Source organism: Xiphias gladius, chromosome 18 (assembly GCF_016859285.1).
Source record: "Xiphias gladius isolate SHS-SW01 ecotype Sanya breed wild chromosome 18, ASM1685928v1, whole genome shotgun sequence".
Lineage (NCBI taxonomy): Eukaryota > Metazoa > Chordata > Actinopteri > Istiophoriformes > Xiphiidae > Xiphias > Xiphias gladius.
The window spans coordinates 6,578,178-6,602,457 of NC_053417.1; the positions used below are offsets into that span (position 1 = coordinate 6,578,178).

At 40.2% G+C, this 24,280-nt stretch overlaps 1 protein-coding gene across 1 annotated transcript in view; it reads right to left on the reverse strand.

Moving 5' to 3' along the window:
* Positions 1-24,280, reverse strand: part of prex1 (phosphatidylinositol-3,4,5-trisphosphate-dependent Rac exchange factor 1) — an 84,994-nt gene that overhangs the window by 25,129 nt on the left and 35,585 nt on the right. The window contains exons 11-20 of the mRNA XM_040152567.1: positions 21,191-21,338; positions 15,404-15,504; positions 13,234-13,337; positions 12,346-12,395; positions 10,171-10,246; positions 9,169-9,241; positions 5,852-5,997; positions 3,663-3,755; positions 1,361-1,509; positions 1,192-1,277 (exon numbers count right to left, since the gene is read on the reverse strand). Of these exons, the coding sequence (XP_040008501.1) occupies positions 1,192-1,277; positions 1,361-1,509; positions 3,663-3,755; positions 5,852-5,997; positions 9,169-9,241; positions 10,171-10,246; positions 12,346-12,395; positions 13,234-13,337; positions 15,404-15,504; positions 21,191-21,338 (1,026 nt within the window). The remainder of the gene's footprint in view (positions 1-1,191; positions 1,278-1,360; positions 1,510-3,662; positions 3,756-5,851; positions 5,998-9,168; positions 9,242-10,170; positions 10,247-12,345; positions 12,396-13,233; positions 13,338-15,403; positions 15,505-21,190; positions 21,339-24,280) is intronic.

Consider the following 24,280-nt stretch of genomic DNA (forward strand, 5'->3'; position numbering starts at 1 on the left):
GTGTGTTTTAAAAGTAGACTTTGGTCTATTAGGGGTCTGAACCCTGACCGCAGGCTGTCTGGCAGACAGGTGGCCATAAAAACCTAATAGAGGCTCACTAAAAGCAGAATGTAACAGGTGGTTAGAGGCTAGAGTTACCTCATCTTTCCCTTGAATTTGCCTGGAATTATTTGTCTTTCTGACACCGTAAACATTATCAAAGCATTTACACACTGATGCTGCAATAACAAGGTCAATTCCTTACAAATCTATTAACAGAGAGAGAGTGTGGGTGATAAGCAAAATATACAGTATGTCTCTTGTTACTGAATTCAAGAAATATTAATTTTATTATATCTTCCCTGGGAGCTGTGAATTGTTAAACCACTACACAGATTACCTTTCCACCACACATACAAATTGATGGTATCCCTTTACCTTTAAATCTATGTAGTGTACTAAGTCCTTTCTTGGGAATGACCGGGTCAACCTCTGTCAATATGTGAGCTTAGTAGAATATAACAATATAACAGAATATAAAAATAAATGTTTACAGGAGTATTTATAATTACATTTTTACATTAATTTTAGTTTGGTGATGACAAAAGTAGTATTTGTTTGGTAATGGTAGCTTTATTATTAGTGAAATTCAAAAGGGGCTTCAACCAATTTTACACATCAAAGTCTGTTTACAGGGTTTAAGGAGCACTACTGCATATGTGAAAAAAAGTTTTATACTGTAAGGTCTTTGGCAGCTCTAGAGGGAGCTATGCGAAATCTGATAAACTGCTTCAAGCGGCTGGAGCTGAAGAATACGAGTTTGAAAATAAGAAGAAATCTGGGGGTGTGGAGTTAGAAACAAGTGAACTTACCAGACCTCTCTCCTCGCTTGAGGCTACATCATCCACTATAAACACTTCAAATCTAATCACTTCAATCTTTTGACAAGGAAGAAGAATGTGTGGAATAAAAAAGACAATATCTCTGGTCCTGCTAGATCGATTTTGATCCTTTTATAAACTGTCCATCACTAGTCTACTAATGTTACAGAAGTGCAATGCTAAATTGATTGTAGTACTCCTTCAAATAGTAAGTCCTTATCGTGCTTGTTATTCCCCACATAAAGTAGTAGTAGCGAAAGTCCACATCACCCCTGAAAAAGCATTGTGGTGACTGAACAGGCTCAAGAAATCAGTCAAATCTGTCACTCACCTTTCCTGACAGCGTGGACATGAGGAGGGGCAGAGCCACAAAGTCTGAAGGAGAGACTGCCTGGGTTGTCAGGGATCTTCACAATCCTGGAAGAGAAAAGGCCAGTCAGTCACTGTGTGTACTGTGTGTGTGTGTGTGTGTCTGTGTGCGTGCATGCGTGTTCCCTCACTCCTTGGCCTTGGTGGCGACCAGCAGCCGCAGGGAGCGTCGTATGCAGAAGGCCTGGCTGATCATGGTTTCCACCTCAGAGAAAGGCCTGAGGAACAGCAGGTCCTCGTTGATGGTGTAGATCTTCCTCCCCACCTGCAGACCAGCCATCTGGATGGACAGACGGGAGACAGAATGCTGTTATTTTTAGGTTACACCTTGTTTCAGCTCCATCTAAAGCCCCTGTTCGCACAGTAAGCGTTTCAGGTGGGGATTGCATTCTAATCACACATTACCACCCACATGTCAGCATGTGTGCAGCATTAGTCTCAAATAAAGTCTAATTCAAGTTTTTATGTGACTAGTGTGTATTATTCCGAATCAAGTCCCTGTTCAGTATATGAGCTTCCAAGTAACACAGCAGAAACAAACCAAAACAAGACAGAGCATCTGAATATGCTTTTAATGGGAGGAGTACATATCAAGATTGGCTACTAGATATGATTAAGCTGCATGATGTTTACACCCGAGTCTCCTGCCTGCTGCCTGTTGAATTTGCTTAGTTTTCCAGATTGAAGGGTTACTTTCAGTTTACACAGTTATGCACATATGAATACAGAGATGCACTTTATTTACATTTCTCTATCTGTCTTTCTAATGTAGCCACATGTTTCTGTTTGCAACTATTAGTGGTTTGAGTGATCAGATCTTGCCTCTTTCCTTGAACCAAATGTAATCTGATCAGTCACAGTGGATGCAAGTGTGCAGAAATACAGTAACAGTTGCACAAAAATACTGCAAATGCTCACAGAGTATCAAACACTCTCGGCTTTTCACAGTCAGATATAAGATTCTAAACTCCCTTTTCAAATGACAGACACACAGAACCACAGTCTGCTGCATATCATTAAATGCTGTCATGTTGCACATCTTCAGTCACGTTGTGAGAATAATGCTGCCTCTGTATGTCCGCTGTGTGAGTCCAGTGTCCTGGGCATAGATCCGGTGGGGTGGCCTTGGCTGAGCCTGGCCCCGACTCTGGATAACGGCCCAGGATGGATGTAGGAACGACTGGGAGGAGTCACAGCCATCTGAATGTGGAAGGATGTATGTATGTGTCTGTGTGTGTGTGTATGTGTGTGTGTGTGTGTGTGTGTGTGTGTGATTATACAGGCTGGGTGCCGGTCTGCACGTGACTTTCTATAATAGTATCATATAGTGAAAGAGCCCTGTGTGTGAGTGAGTGCCATTCAACCCTTTTCAGAGCCCCATGGGAATCCGCTGAGCTTCATTCACTGTGCTGGCACACAGGCTGTGTCACAACTAGCAATCCTGTTATTGTAGCAAATGGGGGACATGGGGGATGAATAAGAGAAAAATTGAGAAAAAGGTGCACGAGGGAGCAAAACAGGGAGGGTTTACTGTGCTGGCAAAGGAGAAAAAAAAAAGATTATCCAATGAGTGACTGAGGAGAGGAGCAATGTGGGAAAAAACTGCAATGAGTAAAATAACAGAATGCAATGGCTGAACTTGAACTAGAGGGACACAGGTGAAATGAGGGTACAATGAAATGGTGGGGAGCAAGACAGTTAAACTCGAGTTGCTGAGGAAAAGGCTTTCCATCTCTGGACCTGTGGAAAAGGAATATTTCACAAGCAATTAGGGCATCATCCTGTAGTTTCAAGTATGAAGCGGCTGGAAAGATCAAAGAGTATAAACAGGCTTTGGTGGCTGGACAAATTGGCCAGAAGCATGTCCCCTGTCTAACCAGAGTGTGGTTACATGACGCAGAGGCAAAATCGCAGGAAGAGACGGGAAAACAGCTTTGCATTAGACCTGGCATTAAGGTAACACTGTGTGATTTTTCTCAGGTTGAAAAACAAAAAGTCTGTGACTGCTGACACAGTAACCGCAAATATGACAAATGCCTTTTTTACAGCCTGTTCCTGTATACCATATAATCAGATATAATAATATATAATAATACTACAACATGCTTTATTAAAAAGAAACTCTATAATCACGTACGTTTTAAATGTTTTGCATTTTAAATTGCTCTGAATGAGTAAAATGGTGTGTGTGTATTTTATTCGTGGAGGTGATGTGAGTAAACATGTCTAATAGCTCTACAGCCGATCAGAATGAAGTCCTTCCAAAGGGAATGGAGGCAGACTGACAGCAGCCGTCCAAACAGAAGACAGCCATTACCTACTGGAACTAATACCCTGGGGCGGCAAGGAGATATAGCTTGTCTGTGTTTGTGTTTGTGTGTGTGTGTGTGTGTGTGTGTATGTGTGCGTGCGTGCGTGCATGTTGACCATTACCTCAGCATGTGAGCCCCTGGTGACAGATTTGACCACAATGGCCTTGTTTTTCTCCTCAATTTCAAAGCCGTAGTCTTCCTCCTCAGGGTGAATCTAGCACAGAGAAAATCACCTAATTACTGGCACATTTACACTGGTGACTGATCTGTCAGACTTATATATCTTTCACTGTTTTAACATCATGAGTAGGCAAGTAGCAGAATAACTGTCATGATACACATTCTTATTTCATATTCATTTTTTCTGGCTCACTATGCTCTGCTGCTATTTCGTATTTATTTCTTGTATTTACATTGCATACGTAAAAGGTCATTTGTTTGTATTTGCTGCGATGACTCGATTTCTTCTGAGGAATCACTGAAGTTTCGTGTTAAAAAGGTGATATATGCCACTCGTTCTGGGTGGTTCGCCGCATGTCAGGTGTCTCGCATATGATGATGTTCTCTGCTTCTCATATTGTATTCCCCAGTGGGGCGAGGCTTAGTTAAACGGTGTCATCACCAAACACATTAGCCGGCTTCCATTTGGTAAGCTCCTGTGGCCGTCTTCCTGCTGCACGGCCCAGATAAGATTGGGATCTCTGATGTTACATCAGAGGAGATGGCTGCGGTAAATAAAGTTCCTGCACTTCGCTTCAGTAATAGCCATGAGGGAGGATTAGTACAAGTAATCAAGGAAAAAAGCCTTCTCCACTTCTTGCGGAGAGTTGGACAGCGTGGCTTCTTCCAACTCTGATATGAAAAAGGGCGCAAGTGATGCTTTTAGGTTTCCCTAAAGATAATAGACTTAACTAAACAATTGACTTTCTGTTTAAGCCTCTGGAAAACATTGCCCGCTAGACCCAGAACAGTGTACGCTGACCTTATTTTATGTGCCAAATAGATATATGTCACTGATATTTTGCTTTAATAATGAAAATGCCATATGTTATATGACCTATTGCAGAAATTATAAGAACAAAATTACTTTCTGACCATGCTGTTGCTTTAAATGTAGAAAACTTAATTACAACAGATTTCTCTGTTCATCCCATGATCACATTTACCCTGTATTAGTTTTAATGCTTTCTAAGTGGTGCAAACACCCAAATGAGATTTTTATTGTAGACAGCTTAGGCAGTGCTTAAACATCTCACTTTTGGCTTTCTGTCCCTTTTTGGGGTTTCTCATCTTCACTCAATTCTCCCAGCCCCCATTGTCACATATCATGAATGAGGAGTCTAAAATGTCAATGCATCACGAAGGTTAAAAAAGAAAGAAGGAATGTAAATATGCATTGCTTTTTCATTTTAATTAGGCTCTGTGTTTTTGGATAAGGGAACTAGGCAGTCTTCATTAAAAAAAAAAAAGTACTAGAATCCAAGAATGGAATGGCACGAAATGTCACAAGTCTTGACTTGCAAGCAATTTTAAATGTTTCATATTAAAGCAGAACCATCAGTAAACAGGGGAAAAATCCAAACTGAGCTCAGTACCACTTACTGGGCCCTGTTTCATGTCTGTGTACTAAAATTAAATGTTTCGGCCACCCATGTCCACTAAGGACAGCAACAACAGTCTGCAACAATAATCTCCTGTCACCTCTCATAGTTTTATCTGCTGTCAACAGCAGCACAACAGGGACTTCATCCCTTCCAATACAGTTGATTAGGGGTGTTTCTGTGTGTATAGTGACGCTTATTAAATCTACCTGTGGAAATAACAAAGACGAACAGATATGTGTGCGCACACGCACATACGTCTAAACAAACTGGAGTGAAGGATACTGTAGATGCAAGTACGTCAGTTCAATTAACAATACAATACACTAGCTCTGTTACTTCATTACTGTGTACACACATACAGTATGTTATTCTACATGTGTATACAGGTATCTGGATGAAAGACTGACACATATCCACATAAATGTGAACAACTCCGAAAAAAGCACTTTTTTCCTCTATTGTGCGCATCCATCCAAATTCGGCCATTATTTCCCATCCTTTGCCATATTTAGTGTACTTGCTTCAGTAAAACACATTAGCATTCTCATTATTATCAGTATATTCTCCAAAGAAACAAAAACTACAATGTGAGTCTGGCGCTTTAGACAGTTTTCAGTGTATAGACATATGGTATACAGTATATGTGAGAGAATGTATTTTGGAAATGTATGTGTTTGTGAGTGAGTGCGTGCATGTTCCAGCTCACCACCAGAGACTTGGCCAAGATGTTTTCGATGAGTTTGAAGTCATTGCGCTGGAGCTGCTTGCTCTTGGTGCTGGTTCCCTCTGTCTCCTCATCCGCATAGAAGCGGAAGAACTGGGACTCATCTTTGAACTCACTCTTTTCCATGACTGAAGAGGGGACACACACACACACACACACACACACACACACACACACACACACACACACACACACACACACACACACACACACACACACACACACACACACACACACACACACACACACACACACACACACACACATAAACACACACTACATGTGATGAGAAAGCCACTGCAGAAAGTGATAATGAGACAGAGCAAAGGGTCACATCTCAGTCTTTACAGGTAAAAAAAAATGGAAAATATAAAAAAGGCAAAGTGATGCTGCAGAAAGGCATTGATCATCATACATGTCGATGTCCATTTTTCCATTAATAGTTTGCCAAAGTTTGTTTGTGCTCAGACTGGCTAAATTGACGGTTTTATTGCAGGTTATTTACAACTTCAAAGGCCTTTGGAGATACATGTTTGCCCAGGCAGAATCAAAAGAAGTTGCCACTTAATGTGTGGACGTCTTCACACAAACAAGTTAATAGTTAATTGCTCATTAGCTAATGATGCTAGCAGAAACATCTGGAGCCAAACCAGATCTGGGTTTTAGCTAGGACAGGCCAGGGCTAGGAAGACTCCCCGGAGAACACAAGAAAGAGTCTGCTGTGTGTTTTCTGGATGTGTTTGTAAATCCCACTGTTGGGCTGAGCCTCACGCTAACACATGGGACACTTCAAACAGATAAGGAGCAGATCAGGGATGTTTCTCTAGTCACAGATTTTTTGGAGCCTGACCTAAAACACACTACAAATACACTACTATAGATTTTTTACTGTTTCTCTGATCAGGAGCTAAGCCACTGAATTCAGGCCCTAAATTATTTGTTATTGAACATTTATTCTGCTCAACAGCTATTTCCTGAAGTGAAAGGTCCTGCCAGTTTAACCTTTATTTTGTTACTTTCTTGGAAACACCAAATTAAAGGAAGTGGTACACATACTGCTCTGTCACGATAATTTTCCCTTTGTGATGGCTGGAAAATTTTCATTTGCGTCAAGTCGAAGCACGAGAATTGCATGTAACTGGAACATGTGCAAATACACAAGTATACCTAAAATGACAGGACATGCACCAATATCCTGTATGTGCTGTAACAGCTGGCACTGACATCACCTTGCCTCAGCTTTTTGATGTGCACATTTGGACTTACGCCGTGGTGTGGGTGAGAGATTTCACTGTATTCAACAGAATGAAGAAAATATCCATGTCTTTGTGTAATGGAGGAGTTAGCATTAGTGACGTTAAGCCCAAAGCTCACACACACATTCAAAGATCTCATCAAAAACCTCCAACAAAAGATATATCCTATTCTTACAAGTGTGTGTGTGTGTGTGTGTGTGTGTGTGTGTGTGTGTGTATAGGTGTATGACTCTGTAAGGCCTGTGTAAAATTGGAGCTTTGTAGGCAACACCGAGAGCCAAAGGTACCCAGCTGTTCAGAAATTTGGAGAGCATCTGGCACACTCAGATGAGCAAAAGCCTTAACAAACTGATTAGATGCACACGCCACACCCACTCACACTGGCCTTACACCAACTCAACTCTGAATCACGGAGGCTGTGGCCACATAACGTCTTAACACCACCTCTTCAATTGAAGGGTGTGCTACTCCGGAAACTCAGTCGTACCTTAATAACACACATAGTGTTACACACAAACTCTGCTAAATCATGATTTCAATGTTAAGAACAGCTGACATTATCCAAGGGCAAAGAAAACGCTGTTAAGATGCATTCTGTTGGACATTTATTCACAGGAACAGGGATGCACTTGACAGGACATTTAGCTATAAATACGTATTATGAAATATGACACACTGATGCATGCATGAAGTATTTGAGTTAATAGAAATAGATAAATCTTTAATTATCCAACTAAGTGAAAATAACCTAAACAATTTAAAAGATTTCTGCTTGATCCGAGTGCAGTGGCACCTTTGACCAGGGCTTTGAAAACATTTAAACTAAAACTTAGATACCCACTGAATAATTCCCTCTGGAAAGCCCTGTGTGAATTTCCTGAATTCCCCTAGGAGATATTTGTCCCAGAGAGAATCACGGGAAGATCATTATTTTTTTCTTTTTTTAGTAATGATATACATAACTGTTAATGCTGTAAATTGCGGTGAAAGGGAAATCTGTGTTAAAGAATGATTATTACTCACGCTTACTTCCCTTATTGGTAGTTTATTTAATATTGTCAGAATGGATAATTATTGTTAAATGACATTTTAGCTAATGATGGAAATGTATTGCTGCATCTAGTGCTGCGCTCTGTACATTGTGTTGCCTGAAAGGCAAAATGCAACAGTTGTTCACGACAGACATGTGGATGAATGATGTAAGCAGGTAAGGGCAGATGAAAGGCATATTAACTGTGTTATCTGTTAACAGTGATCTTCTCTCCAGTGAGGGGCCAGACAGAAAAAGACAGAAAAAGAAGTAGAGTTCAAGAGGAACCAAGTGAAGAGCAGCAGATGTGCTGACTAAGGCCTAGAGAGAGTGACTTCAGTAGAGGTGAGGTGTGCAGGCAGGCTGGGAAGAGAGAGGTTGTGGCCCTGAAGAAGGACAGAGAAGATAAAAGAGAACAGGTGACACCTTCCAACAGATGGTAGTAGGAGGTAGGTGTACATTAAGTGTGAGTGCCGATGAAGCAAGCGAAAAGTGAAGGGAAAGCCACTCTACGTCTGCATTTGTTTAAATGAGAGTAAAATATAAATGTCTTCATCTTAGATTTTCAGTCGTTTTGCGTACTTCACTTTGTGCATCAATTGGCGTCAACTGGCACTTCTTCAGTGTTCCAACAATAACTACTACTTTAAGTAATTCTCACTTTACACATAAAATGGCCTATGAAGATGACCAATTCAGTTTTACACTTTAACCAGTAGTCACGATTCAGGGGCCTGACCCAGACAGCCATGTAGCAAAGCCAAACAGCTCTGGTTAGGGTACACTGCAAATGCTGTTTACATTCAACATGCTGGGCCTGAACCGAAGCTGCTCCACTACAATGTGGTCAGTGAGGTTACTGAGACTTGGCTGGACTGGGTATGCTAATTTACGATGCCCCCACACCATGCATTTGTCAAGTAAAAGTGTCATCGAACTAAACTCAGCTCAGCTTGTTTGTGTGCATTTATCCATCCTTCATGTATGCATGCATGAGAGAGGGTTTAACTGACCGTGGTGCATGAAGCCATTGTTGCAGAGCCCCACACCCAGCGTCACAGCGTCCTCTCGGGTCGAGCAGTCTCCCTGGGAAACCAAATCAATGACGCACAAAGTCGGTCAGTTACAATGCCTGTTTACACCTTCTCATACACAGCAGGCTACAGCACTGCTGTCCTGAGTTATCTGTGTCTTTGCTGATGCGAAAATGGTGATTTGTGAGCCAGCACATGTTAATAAATATGTGTTGAATAAAGACAATGGGAGATGAGCAGACTGATTCCATATGTCGACATCTATTTGAGTAAATGTTACATTCGAATGGGAGCTACTGTGTTACTTTAATAAACAGACTACGAGCTTTTCCTTAATTGCACCTTAAAAAAAAGAGAGAGAGCACAGCTGAAAATATGATAATGCACATACATCTTTTTAATAATTCACATTTCGACGTTGAGTGAAAAAGTAAAATATAAAAATTCAAATACTTTTGGATGTGTAATAATTCATTACTTAATGGCACACTGCACTATGACCACTTTTACTGTTAGTTTCAAAACAGCAGCCGTATCTCTCCAGAATTCTGAAAAAATGTGAAAAACAGGCATCTGCGTATATTCTCTGTTATTTTTGGAGGCAACCCAAATTTGCACAGTGCTTGGCTGTGCTCTTAAGTCACTGGATGGTGAGAAATGTCCAAAATATTTTTTGCAAAATAACGTGAAAAATCCATAGTTTGTTTCTTCCACATGCATATAACAATAATTTGATACATTTTTGAGTGGCCAGTTTTACTTGCCTTGGAAGGACTGCAAAAAACCCACAATTCACTTCAACAAAAGGAAATGATAATGTAAAGTGTGTACTCAAACAGTACATTACACAAAAAGGACACTACAAAAAAAGATACTCAATTACAGTAGTTATAGTTATTAAGATTTGGTACACTCTTGGGGCCTAGTGTAGAATTTTGTGTTGTTTGGATTAAGTGTAAGTATAATAGACACTGACTTTACCTGCAAGAGTAGCCAATCCACCAGTTTGCTAGCAGGCACCACAGATTTAAAGGTTTTCAGATGGTGGTCTCTGTCCCTAAATGAGCAAAAAAGGTTTCATGAAATGTATCTTCACGTTACAATGCAGGTGGCATGAAAAAAGTGTTAAACAGATAACAAAACCTCTTTGTGGTAAACAGCCACAGCACCCAACACTATCTGTTATGTTGCATTTCTTGAGTCACAAACAAAAGAGAACATTGTCTCTGCTCAGTAAGAGAAAGCCATAAACAACGTCCGTATCAAAACTCTGATGTTGTAGATACAGTACTGTGGTTCTACAATTTTCTAAATCCTGCCAGAACGAAAAAAGGCTTTACATTCATTGTCCTTTTAATTTCTGATCCTTTGAGCTTTTGCAAGATTGCACAAACATCCACGGTACATCGATCTGCTCAACACGTAAACACGTGAAACAGGAAACGCTACAGAGGATGTGTGGTTGGTTGTGTGACTCCGTGGGTGTATCACATCCGATAAAAATGAACAGTATCTTCTATTTTCTTTAACATCTAAACATTGTGAGTAAATCATGGGCTGTATCTTGACCAACCCTTCCTGTAAACTACCAGATTCAAAAGACAAATACAATACCTGTTAAGTGCAGTTGTGGACAGGATGTACACTGATTGATACTTCAGACAATACCTTAAAACAACATCTAAAGTGAGCTACTTCCAGATATGATTTGCTGATCAATTATTTTCTGTATCAGTAACAGCATCATCCTCTCCAAAATAATACATCTGTGGTATTCCCAAGATTAGTTTTATTTTGCTTAAATCTATTTCATCATATGTTATTATTGTAATTGACTCCATATTTGTGTAATCAAACCGACGGGCGCTTTGTCACTCAACAAAATTAAATAAAATAGAGGCACAGTTTATGATTATTTGTGATTCATAAAATGCAGTACATCAATCACTCAAACAACATAACTAGTGGTTGCTACTTACAACGCCAATTTAGTGACAGATTAAAAAAGCCAGGCCATATTACATAATAACTGGCAAGCAGAGGGATTGCCTTTGTATGTTAATAGGATTTGTCTCCAGACCAAAAGCTCTTTGTTTGAACCGATGGCAACTCTGGGCACTTGAATCGGCGGTGATGGACGGACCGATAGAGACATAGAGGGGGAAGAGTATAAAGGGAGGGGCTGCAGCAGACAGAGAATGTGTGTGTGTGTGTGTGTGTGTGTGTGTGTGTGTGTGTGTGTGTGTGTGTGTGTGTGTGTGTGTGTGTGTGTGTGTGTGTGTGTTTGGGGAGTGTGAGAGGGAGATGATGCGTGTTTCCTGTGTTTCTGCATAAATAAATTTGCAGACCTTACGATGGAAGACTTTTTTGCAAAGTGGTTTCAGGATTAAAACAGAGATTACTTCTAGGTAAAGATGACACTCATTTACTCCTTCGTTTTACGTCTTGGGTCAAGAAATTAGGATTAGAATTATAATGAGTTGGTTTAAAAGAACAAAAACTGATGGAGTGCTGCGTTTGTATATCGACATAAATGGAGTCTAACATTCAGGGGATGATGTGTGTTTATGTGTGTGTATATATTCTGTACTGTAGTGTTTACATTTCTGAGTTTGTGTACTGCATATGTAAGCAACAAAGCGAGAAAGTGTGCATGTATTCATGTGTATAAAGAGTGAGAGAGTTTGAAGCAGAAATAAAACCTGATTGATGAGGTAAAAAAAAAAATGTTTGCGGCCCACTTAAGTCATGTTAAGTTAAAATATTAACTACCATATATTCAACTAACCCACTACACTGTAAGGATTAAGAGACAAATGCTCAAAAAAAGTGAGTCTACTTAATCCTTTAAGAGCCACCTCAGATAAACCTCACACCATAAAGACCTGTCATCTTCAAGCTAAACTGAATCTTGAACACGCAAACCTACAGCAGCTTAAGCACATCTTTGTGTCCAAGTTGGAGAGGAAAGAGGTTTGAGGGCTGGCATTCCTGGCAGCACTCCTGTTTGTTCACTCATTACACAAAAGGTGACGTGGACCGAATGTGAACCCTTCATGAATATGCATTCATGCACCTGGAAAGCAGGAACATTAGCATATGGCGGGAGAAGGAGGAGAGGAGGAGGAGAGAGAGGAGAGACGGGCAGGTACTTACTTGATGACAGGCGTGTGGAGGCTGTGAATGCGGCAGTACAGCCTGACGCCCTAAAAAAGAAGAAAAGCCGAGCCGCTGTGTCATAGAATATACACACCTTGGGTAAACAAGTACAAGCATGGCTTCAGGACAAGAGATTTCACTGCTGTCTGTAAAAAGAGTTACCTGAGGACTATCATTTAGGGACAGAAATTTTCAAAACCACAGTCAACCTAAATGTGGACTCCGAGCAGATATAGGCCAAAGTAACCACCTTAAATGAGTTTCAACCTTTAAGTCATTTTTTGGATTTAAGTTACTGATAGAGTTTTCTATGAGAGGGGATAAGTGCCTTGAATATTTGCACAAACCGTTAGACACCAAGGTTTACACTTATATGAACTCACAAAAAATGTACAGATGGGTGAAGACATATTAAAGGAAAAACCAGTATAAAGTGTCTTAGTAAGGTGGCTGGGCCACCACGAGCCACCTTAACAGCTTCAAAGCGCCCTGGAATTAATTCTCCAAGTCTCCGGAACTCTACTGGTAGAGAATTGGACACCATTCTTCCTAAAGATATTCCCTCATTTGGTGTTTTGATGATGTTGGTGGAGATTTTTCAGAATAAATGCATCAGGTATTTTTGGTGTTTTGCTTGTATAAAAGTAAGAGCAAAGAATGACACTGATAAAACTGTAACTATCTTGTGAAAATCAATGTTGTCAGCACGGGTGCAGTTAATAATGTTGGACCAAAACTTTTTTTTTAAGGTCTTTATACATTATATTTTGAATAAGTCATTCAAACAAATTACTATTGCCTGTGCTATATCTTTCCCCCCACCCTTTCGTTTTACATTTCTTATCAAACACCAGTGAAGATATCCAGAAGTAGAATTATAGTTACCTTAGACATGATGTCCTCCATCTCACTGCGGGCCTTGTAGGTGCCATCGTCATAGCGGAAGCGGTACAACACCTGCTCGTTCTTGAACTGGTGCTTGTCTGACACTGAAATATCATCAGAAGGAGAAAATGTCACCTAAGCTGGGCTCTGGTTTGAATATTGGGTTATCAGGGTTAATAATCCGTCAAGCATTAAGTGCCCTCCCTCCTCACTCTTTACTGTGGAATATCTAAGCAAGATAAAATTGTGCCTTTCACATCTTTCCTTTGAGATTGTCTAATCTTTAAAAATTGTCTACATTCACTTGGGAAAGACCGATATGAAAATCTATGTTCCTATTAACTGACCCATGTAAATGAATGGCATGTCTATAATGTTAACAATATTTGCCAGTGCTCTCCTATATCACTGTATTCGCAGTTTACCTTTGTCACAGATTTATTCAGACATCAACGACCAAAGAGCCAGAGATTGGCTGCAATCAGTTTTGTTTTCATCCCTCTAGTTCTAAAGAGCTAAGCCTGTGTCAGTAGAGCTAAGGACTCAGTAGAGAATGGCATATGTTTCAGCCGAAAAGATTCCTGAATATACAAACCCAGATGCAGTATAAATTACTAAATATTTGTTGGTGAGTTGAATCATACTTGTATTGAGTTCACCTTCCAAAGAAATTTTGCAAAGTGAGGGGAAGGTCAGGTGCCATTAATTTGTATGCAAACAAACATGTCTCATATTGTTTGAAGTAAAGTGGAGCTTTAGGTTTTTAATGCATTCTGTTGCCAACTGTTTTACACGTGTAATTTTGATGAAGGGATTAGGGTAAGTACAGAAAAGTGGTGTGAAGCAGGGGAAACACTGCAGTTGTAAATTCCTGTTTGTGTTGGGAAAGCCATAACATTCAAATTTTTAACATAGCAGACAGCTGCCAATTTGTCATAAAAGTCTCCCCCACCAACATTAATTAACCAAGAAACATACAAAACAAGTTCTCCCTTATAATCCATCCAACACAGAAAATGGAAAATGACTAATACATACACAAACAGATGCCTGTTGGAAGAACTGACAGTGAATTCTGCCAAACAGAGGCAGTTTGGTTCCACCACAACAAGTTGGCATGGGTCCAAACAAGCTGCTGGTTTTCTAAGTCTAGACTTAAAATGCCCTCATAAAACCAAAAGAATGCACCACATAATCAGCCATTGTAAACTGTCAAATGCGAAATTTTAAGTCCATGAGAATGATGAATGAATTATTATGGGAGTGAGGGAGTTGGCAAGTTTGCATTTTGTACTATAAAATGCATGTGGTTGATTGTCTCTCCTTTTATGTGTCTCTTCACTAAACTAATGCACAGCTCAGACATGGTAGATGGAAAGCTTCAGTTTACTACTCTGTCAAACATCACCTCTCTGAGTCTGATTATTTCTTTTCACTGACTAACTGGTGATAATTACACTTTGCCTGCAGAGCACAAGCCTCTCCACTTTGCCCACAAAGCCTCATTGCTACCCCACAGAGCCCTGCATGTCATCATTGTATCTCTCTGTGGTTGTGGGACGCTGTGAGGGAGGATTTCAGGGGATTTTCCACAGGTATTAAGGAATATGAACGTTAGGTCACAGCAAATTTCCCTGGGAGGGTGGTGGGTTGAATCGTGACAGTGGTTTGCACCTGCTATGTTCAAGAGCCCCTTCAGCAACACTCTGGACAACTGTGGTCATACAATATTTATAGCTGTTTGTGTATGTGAGTTTGATTTCTCCGTACATAATTCAGGTTGGTGGAACTGTGAATGTCACACTCACTCCAGACAAAATCAGGAAGAGGAAATAATGTGAGACACATTTCAAAAATTATTATTACCAAAAAATGTCTTTATAGTCATAGTCGACCTAAAACGTAAGTGAGGGATACATTCATAACATGAATGAGTGAGCCAAACTCACTCATAGAAGGAGAATGTGAAAGAGAGAAAAAGAAGGTTGGTTTACAACAAGCCAAGAAACAGAGGATGAGATGACAAAACAAAGTTAAAACATAATAAAACCATAACAAGGGGATATACAAAGAGCATCAAAATGTGAGTAAAAACTATAAAAGAATAGAAGATGAAAGAGGGTATAAGAGGGGGAGCGAGACAGAAATAAAGGATTTTGTTTTGTCTCACCATGGTGTATGATGCCGTTTTCCAGTAATGCTTGTCCCAGGTTGACCCCTTCGTCGGGTTTACTGATCTCCCCACTCTCTATCAGCCATGACACAAACTCACTGAGGAAGCAAGACAAAGAAGCAAATGATGAGATGTGGTTTCTTAAAATTCACTGTTTAGATTTTGAAATTGTCCCCATCTTTGGCACGGGGCTCCTTTCTAAGCTGTTTTGACATGGAATTTCACAGCACCTGGCAACCATGCAGTGTGGGTGCCACTATGCCACTATTTTTTTTTTCGTGGATTTCTGTTGATAAATTTGGCATTTCTGAAAGTAGACCTATTTTCTTTCATATTCTTCTATCAATGCACAATTTGTTAAGAACACAGATCATAACACACTCTTAGCATGCAACCCTTCATTTGTTACAAAGAATATTAGCTCATAAACACAGTACATGGAACATCAAAAAAAGCAAACAAACAGACAAACAAAATCCTATGCCAATCAAATAATTTGTACCTCTAATGTATAAAAGCAATCAACAATGTACGATAGGAAAACAAGGAACCATTAGTATGTCATATTGTCCCTTTCACTCACTATTTTCGCTTTCTACTGTCTCACACTTTCCTCAGTTTGTCACTCAGTCATTTCCTGCCGATGAGTGCAACCCGCATTATCCCTGCATTTGTCTTACTGATGAAATTAGCATCATAATCTGATATTCCCACAAATCCATTACCCTTGTCTTCTACCTAGCATAATTTGTCCATGAGACCCCACATAAAAAGTTTAGCAACCACCAGACTTAGTACTAGTTCGTTGAGTATTTATATATCCACTTCACCAAGGGGTTTCCCATATGCAGAAGTTATTATGGATTCAAATTTGATATGTTGTGAAAGCGTACATGCATGTGCATGTGTCAGAGTTCACCACTGAGGAAATACAACAATGCAAGGTTCAGACAGCTGCTTTAACAATGCAGCTGCACCTCTAGCCAAGGCTATCAAGACTGTACAGTATACAGTACATGTTTCAGTTTCCCTCCAGTGCTAAGAGAAACTGTCGGCGCACAGAGTTTAACTGTTTTCTCTTAATTTTTGTTGGATTCTGTTGTCAAAGCCAGAGCAAGAGAAGAATTTCTTCAAGTATTAACTTAAGAAACTGATGTAAAGAAGAAGAATACAGGTAATTACTGAGTAAATGATTTTTAACCCAATGCTTTGTTTGTATGTGACAAACACTGTAATACAAGACTGACTGTGGCTAAAACACATATAGTGCAGCTAGTTAGCAGAGCTCATATGGGAATGATATTTTTTTTCACCAGACTACTCCGAACAGAAATAGATATTGCTCGTTTGCTTATACTGGATTTCAATGATGCATGCAATGTACACTTATGTCCAGAAGTATCTGGACAGTGACACAATTTTTGTAATTTTCTCTTGTCTCCACAATGGATTTGAAACGAAGCCATCAAGATGTGACTGAAGTGTAGACTTTCATCTTTAATTGCAATATTTTTGTTCCCTTTAACATAAATATCGCGTTAACCGTTTAGGAATTACCGCCATTTTTACAAAGTCCCTCTTTTTCAGAGGCTCAAAAGTAATTTGACAACTGATTAAAAATCAGTTTCATGGCCTTTTATGGCCTGTTCCCTCATTATTTCATGACAAAATTAAGCAGATAAAAGGTATGGAGTTGATTCAAAGTGTTCAATTTGCATTTGGTAGCTTTTCAGCTCTCAATATACGGTCCAAAGAGGTGATGATGCAAATGATGGAGGCCATCATTAGGCTGAAAAAACAAAACAAACCTATCAGACAGGTGGCAGAAACTTCAGGAGTGGCCCAATCAACAATGTGGTACATTCTTTAAAAAAAAAAAATGTACTGGTGAGCTCAGCAACACAAAAAGGTCTGGAAGACCAAGGAAGACAACTAAAGTGGATGATTGCAGAAATCTTTCCTTGGTGAAGACAAACTCTTCACAACATCTAGCCCGATCAAGAACACTGTTGAGAAGGAAGGCATATCATTTTCAAGGTCTAAAATCAAGAGACATCTTCATGAATCTAAATACAGGATGTAAATACATTTTACCACAAGGTGCAAACCGCTGGTAAAACTCAAGAACAGAAAGGCCAGATTAGACTTTGCCAGTAAACATCTAAAAAAAAATCCTGCCTAGTTCTGGAACAAGATTGTTTGGGCAGATGAAACCAAGATTAACTTGAACCAGAATGATGGGAAGAGAAGAGTATGGAGAAGGAAAGGAACGGCTCATGATCCAAAGCATACCACATCATCTGTCAAGCATGGTGGAGGCAGTGTTACGGCTTGGGCATGTATGGCTGCCAATGGAACTGGGTCACTGGTGTTTATTGATGATGTGAATGCTGATAAAAGTAGCAGGATGAATTCTGAAGTGTACAGGGTTATACTCTCTGCTCAGATTCAGCCAAATGCTGCAAAACTGATAGGACAATGCTTCACAGTACGGATGGATACTGAAGACAAAACTGAGGGCAGAAAGACCCACAACAAGCAGTAACTGAAGGCGGCTGCAGTAAAGGCCTGACAAAGCATCTCAAGGGATGAATCTCAGCATTTGGGGATGACCATAGGTTCCAGACTTCAGGCAGTCATTGACTGCAAAGGATTTTATTCCAAGTACTTAAAATAATTCTCATATTTGTCCAATTACTTTTGAGCCTCTAAAAATGAGGAACTATGTATAAAAATGGTTGTAATTTCTAAACGGTTAATGTGATATTTTTGTTAAACCCCTTGAATTAAAGTTGAAAGTCTAGTCTTCACTCCCTGATGGCTTAGTTTCGGATTCATTGTGGTGGTGTACAGAGGCAAAAGTTAAAAAAAACTGTGTCACTGTCTGACACAACAAGTGTTATATATCCATTCTGAAGCTGAGCTGGCCTTTATGTTCACCTCTAAAAGCCTTGTGCAATGCAACATGTTGATACTTTGGCAAGGGTCTTCAAGAACAAGGCTGTTTATTCTGTCAGTCTGAAAAGTAAAATGGTTACAATTTTAATGAACTACTTTGACTACAGGGACAAACATCAGTCGTGCACTGAACAAATGTTTGCAGTCTTCATCAGTGAAGAACAGGTGTGTTCATGAATTCTGAGATTGAACACGCCAGCGTGGGAATAATTTTGAAGTGTGTGTGTGAGAAATCTGCCCTTATGTATGGATTTGCTTTCAGGCAGTCATGCACCAGATGTATGAGAGTATGTGTCTGATCGCTTAGCATTCATAAATGTCAAGCAGACAAGGTGTGCAAGTGTGTGCAACCCTGTGTATATAAAGTAAACCCACAACCATATGACTGCAGTGTTTGTATGATCACGCAGAGCTGCAGACACCTTGAGCCATCTGCCACTAGCCATTTTGTGTGCCTGAAGCACCAAAGGAGTATTTTATCATAATTTTATAAGAGTTTTTCTTGCGACCTGCCAGGTGCATGCTATAACCTGTAAGTGCTGTATGTGTTTGCGTAAGTGTGTGGAGGGAAGTCAGTCTCAAAGTCTCATGTTTTCATGGCTGCATTATTAGTGTATGTTTGTGTTCATTGTCTCTCTGTATGTCCATGTCAAAGCTGGTCACCGGGTACTGTGTTCATTGTCTCTCTGTATGTCCATGTCAAAGCTGGTCACCGGGTACTCAAGTAAATGTGAGGGGACATTGGGTGTGTGTGTGTGTGTGTGTGTGTGTGATTGTGGTTGTTATGTAAGACTCAGTTTAATTTTGGACGCAGCACTGTTATGAAAATTAATATGATGACCGGGTATAAAGTGTGTGTGTGTGTGTGTGTGTGTGTGTGTGTGTGTGTGTGTGTGTGTGTGTGTGTATGTGTGTGTAGGCAAGCACGTGTGAGGTAGAAAGAAAGACAAATGGACACAGAGACAGACAGCCTTCAGCTACACACAAGCGGAGGTAGAAGACAAGGGTAATGGAATTGATGGAATATCAGATAATGATTGGTTGAGCTTCTGTACATTTCTGTAGCTGAAAAGCATTGTTGATTAAGTCACTTTAGTTAGCAACTTACACCCCTTTCAAGTGATCATATACAGTATGAACTACTAATCTTTATCGTACACTGTTTTCACAGTAAGTATGCAAGAAAAATCAACACACTTTAATGTTTTATAATAACAAAAAATGATCCAATGTGGGTGCCGTTCTACATCAGTCAAACTGAAACTTTAGAGATATACTTAAATTTCACAGAGTATAAACAAGATGTTTTTCCAAACCTTTATTCTTTCGTTTTATAAGATCTTCCTGGAATCATCTCACTACCACTCACCATTTAACTTAATTTGTTCCAGCTCCATTTCCTTTTTCCTCTGTGTATTGCATCGTGGAACAATGGTGTGCTCTACAGCACACAAGTATTTATACTGACTTTTTTCAGTGCGCTTAATTTTGTCATGTTTACACTGTGAAAACACTACTCTCAAAACCTGCTTAGAAATATCACGTAGTATGGATTTGAGACGGAGATAATGTTTTTTCCCCACACAGGGCTAGATAATATATTCCTATAATGGAACAGTAGCTAACTGTGCAGGAATTGTGCAGAAAGATGTGTCTTGGAGTCAGCAGCTTAACCCTAATTCCAGCAGTGCTAGGCAAGCACTGGCAAGACCAAAAAATTAGCAATTATCCTAGAAGAAAATGTAAAGCATTTTGGCGCAGACCAATATCCAATGTAGATGGCAGACAAATAATGGAATTATGCTTTCAAGACAACAGGGTGCTATCAAACCGGCAGTCAGCATCTCTGTCTAATGCCTACTATGCCTGATGCTAATTTCATCAGTAAGACAAATGCAGGGATAATGCAGGTTGCACTCATCGGCAGGAAATGACTGAGTGATAAAGTGAGGAAAGTGTGAGATAGTACAAAAGCGAAAATAGTGATTGAAAGAGGCAGACAAACTAGACTGATACTATATGAATGAGGCGACAGAAGGAGTCAGTCCCATGTTGGCAAACACTGAAATTTGAAACATCTGCTGCTGTTCTGGCACTGACTCTGAACTCTGACCTACAAGTGGATGAGGGGAGATAAAACATTACATCTCTATGAAGAAGATAGTTGAATGCTAACACAAACAGACAGTATGGCAGAATGTAATTCCTGGAAGATCTCACGATCGAGACTATCTAGCAAAGTACATTGGAGACAGAGAGGAAAACACCCAGACAAGGATGGAACACGTTTTCCCAGAAACACTATTACATGTTTGAGGAAATCGTTAAATTCACTTTTTGGCAGTGACTGGTGTGATAGTAGTCAATGCACTGTTATTGTCCACTACATCAATCAGACAGAGAGGGAAATGGCTTGTTGCAGAGCTTTAGTTAAAGTTCCTCTACTAATAAAAGTCTGGGTGGGTGTGTGTGTGTGTGTGTGTGTGTGTGTGTGTGTGTGTGTGTGTGTGTGTGTGTGTGTGTGTGTGTGTGTGTGTGTGTGTGTGTTTGTGCTTGATGATATGAGTGTGTGGGGAGAAACTTGGACCGTTCTATAACTCGTGAGAGGAGACTATGGGGGGGGCAAGGCAAGAGGAGGGGCGCTCATTACAGGCAAGAGGATGCAAGTCCTGGCATTTAGCCAGGACTTGGGCAGACTGGATACCAGCTCTTTTGAAAGCCTGCTGATCTTACGTAACAACGATTTGTAAAGATCCCCTTGTGAACAGCATAGCACTGCAGTCACATTCTTGGAACCTGAGGACACCAGGAAGCAAAGAAACTCACTTTCCCATGAAGCACTTGGGCACAATGCTGAGCTTCCTGCGTCTATCCTTAATCAGGTGCCGACTCTTGGTCATCATCATGTGGTAGAGCTTCTCCCCCTTCTCTGCAATCATCACATAGGCATCCCGCTCCATTCCCAATTTGAGACCTACAAAACGACAGAGAGACAAATATCTGATTCAAGAGGATTTTTATTAAGTTGTTTAATGCCTTTACCATCAATACAATATAAATCTGTTGTTGACAAACGATGTGGTGAGGGAAATAAATGAATAAGCAAAATCTCAGCCGAACCCACTGGCTTCATCACAACGGCAAGGAAAATACAGCAGACCCATTACAGGACACAGATTTCAAATGGCTTTCCATAGCTATATATATATATTAAACCCGAAAGGCAAAAGCTGTCATGGTGCTGTTAGAAGAGACAATCAGGCCTTTGCCTGGACGGCCTAGTGGTGTTCTGGTATTGTGAATGTGGAATTAGGCCAGGATCAGGGCATGGCTGCTTGGGTCTCGCACAACCTTCTGAAACAAACCCAGATGTTAATCTCTCCTAGACAAGTTGTCTTTAGAGTGAGTAAAGTTCAGGAGGGGGACCTGATCTTGATCTTGTTTCTGTGCTGTTTTGTTAACTATTATTCCTCTATTGTAAAGTAGAACATGTGAGGCCCCATTGTGAGGCTTGCTGCCCCAGTAAAGCCTCTCCAGTGAGCACACTGTTTGAGCAGCTTAACCTCATCATGAGGTTTGATGAACTTCTGAACCGCACTGACACTTTGTGATTTGAGCAACTCAGATCTGCTGCACTGTGACTCCCTAAGCTGCTTAACTCTGCTGAGAGGCACATTAAGATGCTAAAATTGACTATAAAGTATTCTCATTTTAAAGCAACAATATGTTTGATAGGGTTTGGGTTAGGGTTGAAGTATGTCTCTTATGTTTTTGAAAATCTGAAAACAAATCTAACTTTGCATCTTTGTCAATGTCAAAGATCTCAGGATTTATCATAAGGCCATGACACATTAAGTCATTGCCATTGTGCCAGTGAGCATTGCTGACTGGCTGCTCAGCCTATAGACTCAGTAATTTCACCCACCTTTTCTTGTTGCCTTTTTATAAGGCCAGTTGCATTTTTTTTTTAATTCTCAATTTGGGCGGCAACTAACATTTTTTTTTTCATTTTCATATATTCAGCCAATTGTTTTCTTGATTAAACAATCAATCACTTGGTCTTAAACCATTTGAAGCTAGAAAGTTGAGTGGCAAGTGTTGGGTTAGGAGCCTTACTAACTGAAAGGGACTGGGGTGGGACAAACAATGTCAAAAGTTACATGGATAACTCTTGAATTCAATTTTCCCATTGAGTCTTTGGTGTTCTACACTGGCAGCCTGTGATTGAGGTGGGGTTATATTACATTTGACAGCAGCTGGAGTATACTTAAACAATGAGTGTCATTGAACAACAGACGGGGCCTGTCCAACGCAGAGGCCCCGCAGCTTCTGGTCCAGCTGTCAGAGTTTGTCTCGAGCTGCTCCTCGTCTTCCTGCTCTCACTGGCATGAGCTAATACCCTATTGCATTATCTGACCCATGCATTTTCGCTAAACTTCCATGAAAACAATGATAAGACAAAACACCTCCAGCTGGCAGTTGTTGAACAATTAAAGTCTGTTGGGAGGGTTGAGGAGAGCCACATGTCTAACACAGGGAAGGACCACAGCAATACACAGAAAAGGTCATATTAAACAAGGCATGTCAGGAAAACCAATAATGTGTGAAGGGGGGGGGGGGTGAAAAAAAATTGTTGCCAGGATCTATTTCAGATAAACATTATCATATAGCTGTCTAGACTGGAGTAAAGAGGTTGAGAGAAAGGTAAGCACAGAGCATACTGTAGAGTCGGTAACAGAAAGGGAGAGTGTGGTGTAATTGGGCACTGTGACTGATCTGGCATCTGTTAGCCTCAGGTTGATTTCCGCCAGGTTGAAACTTAACACCACAAGCTGTAGCACACTCCTTCATACTTATTCCTATTCTAAAACCCTTTCACCAGAGGATCAGATGTCGATGATGTCAAGCTGCTGTGGATACTTACTTAAACAAGGTCTAAACCGGAATGGCTGATTACAAAAATGCAAAATATTCATGCTGACAGTTGTACACCACTTAAGTGCTAAGATAATATCATTTAAAGTTAAAATGAGCCAAATAATTTTCAAATAGCTTCAGGGATAAAATTTTGATTTCAAGCCATCAAAGCTATCAGGTGGCCTTTTGTGAACCACCCCAAATCTGGTTAAAGCCTTTCACACTGTTTAATGCCTACAACATAACAAAGACAGATGGCCAGTGCTGAACAGGTGGGGACGTTTTAAGGCAAAAATGGAAAGTCGCACGATGAAGGGAAAACAATTTACGGAACGACAAGAATATCAATTTACATTAATAATCTCATATCAGTGGTGCTAGGGCTTTTATACATCATCAGTACGTGAAAGTATATCGTTCGGTGGGATTTTGGATGAGACTACCTGCACTTTTGATTTTATGCACACCAATTCAAAGCATTTCAATATTCATTGTATGGCTGCAAAACAAACTGAAAAGGATACAACTCCGTTTAATGTCTATGCAAGAAACAAACTCTTTTATTACATTAAAAATAAATCCAGATTAATTAAAGGTGATTTCTATTTTAAGCATTTGACCGAGATGCTTATTTTAGCACATCTGCTCTTTGTGAATGAGACATTCGATTTAAATCACTTCCCACCCAAGACTTCGATTAGTCAAATACCTCTACTGCACTGATTCCTTGAAATTGAAGAACAGATCGTTGTAGCAGCCTCTGCTTGGTGCACAGGTCAACCAAGCCAACTGTAGACGTCATGTCACCTAAGCCTCTATTTACGAAACAAAAGCAGGCGGCTTGTTCAAGGTGGGACATTACCATAGGGCACAAACACTGCATCCAGGTCATAAGCACATTCACAGTCATTACTGTGTGCCAGCTCAGGGAGGCCTGATAGTTTGTAAAATTAAGGTGACACCAACATGCAGGGAAACATACAAGTTCTCACGACTCAC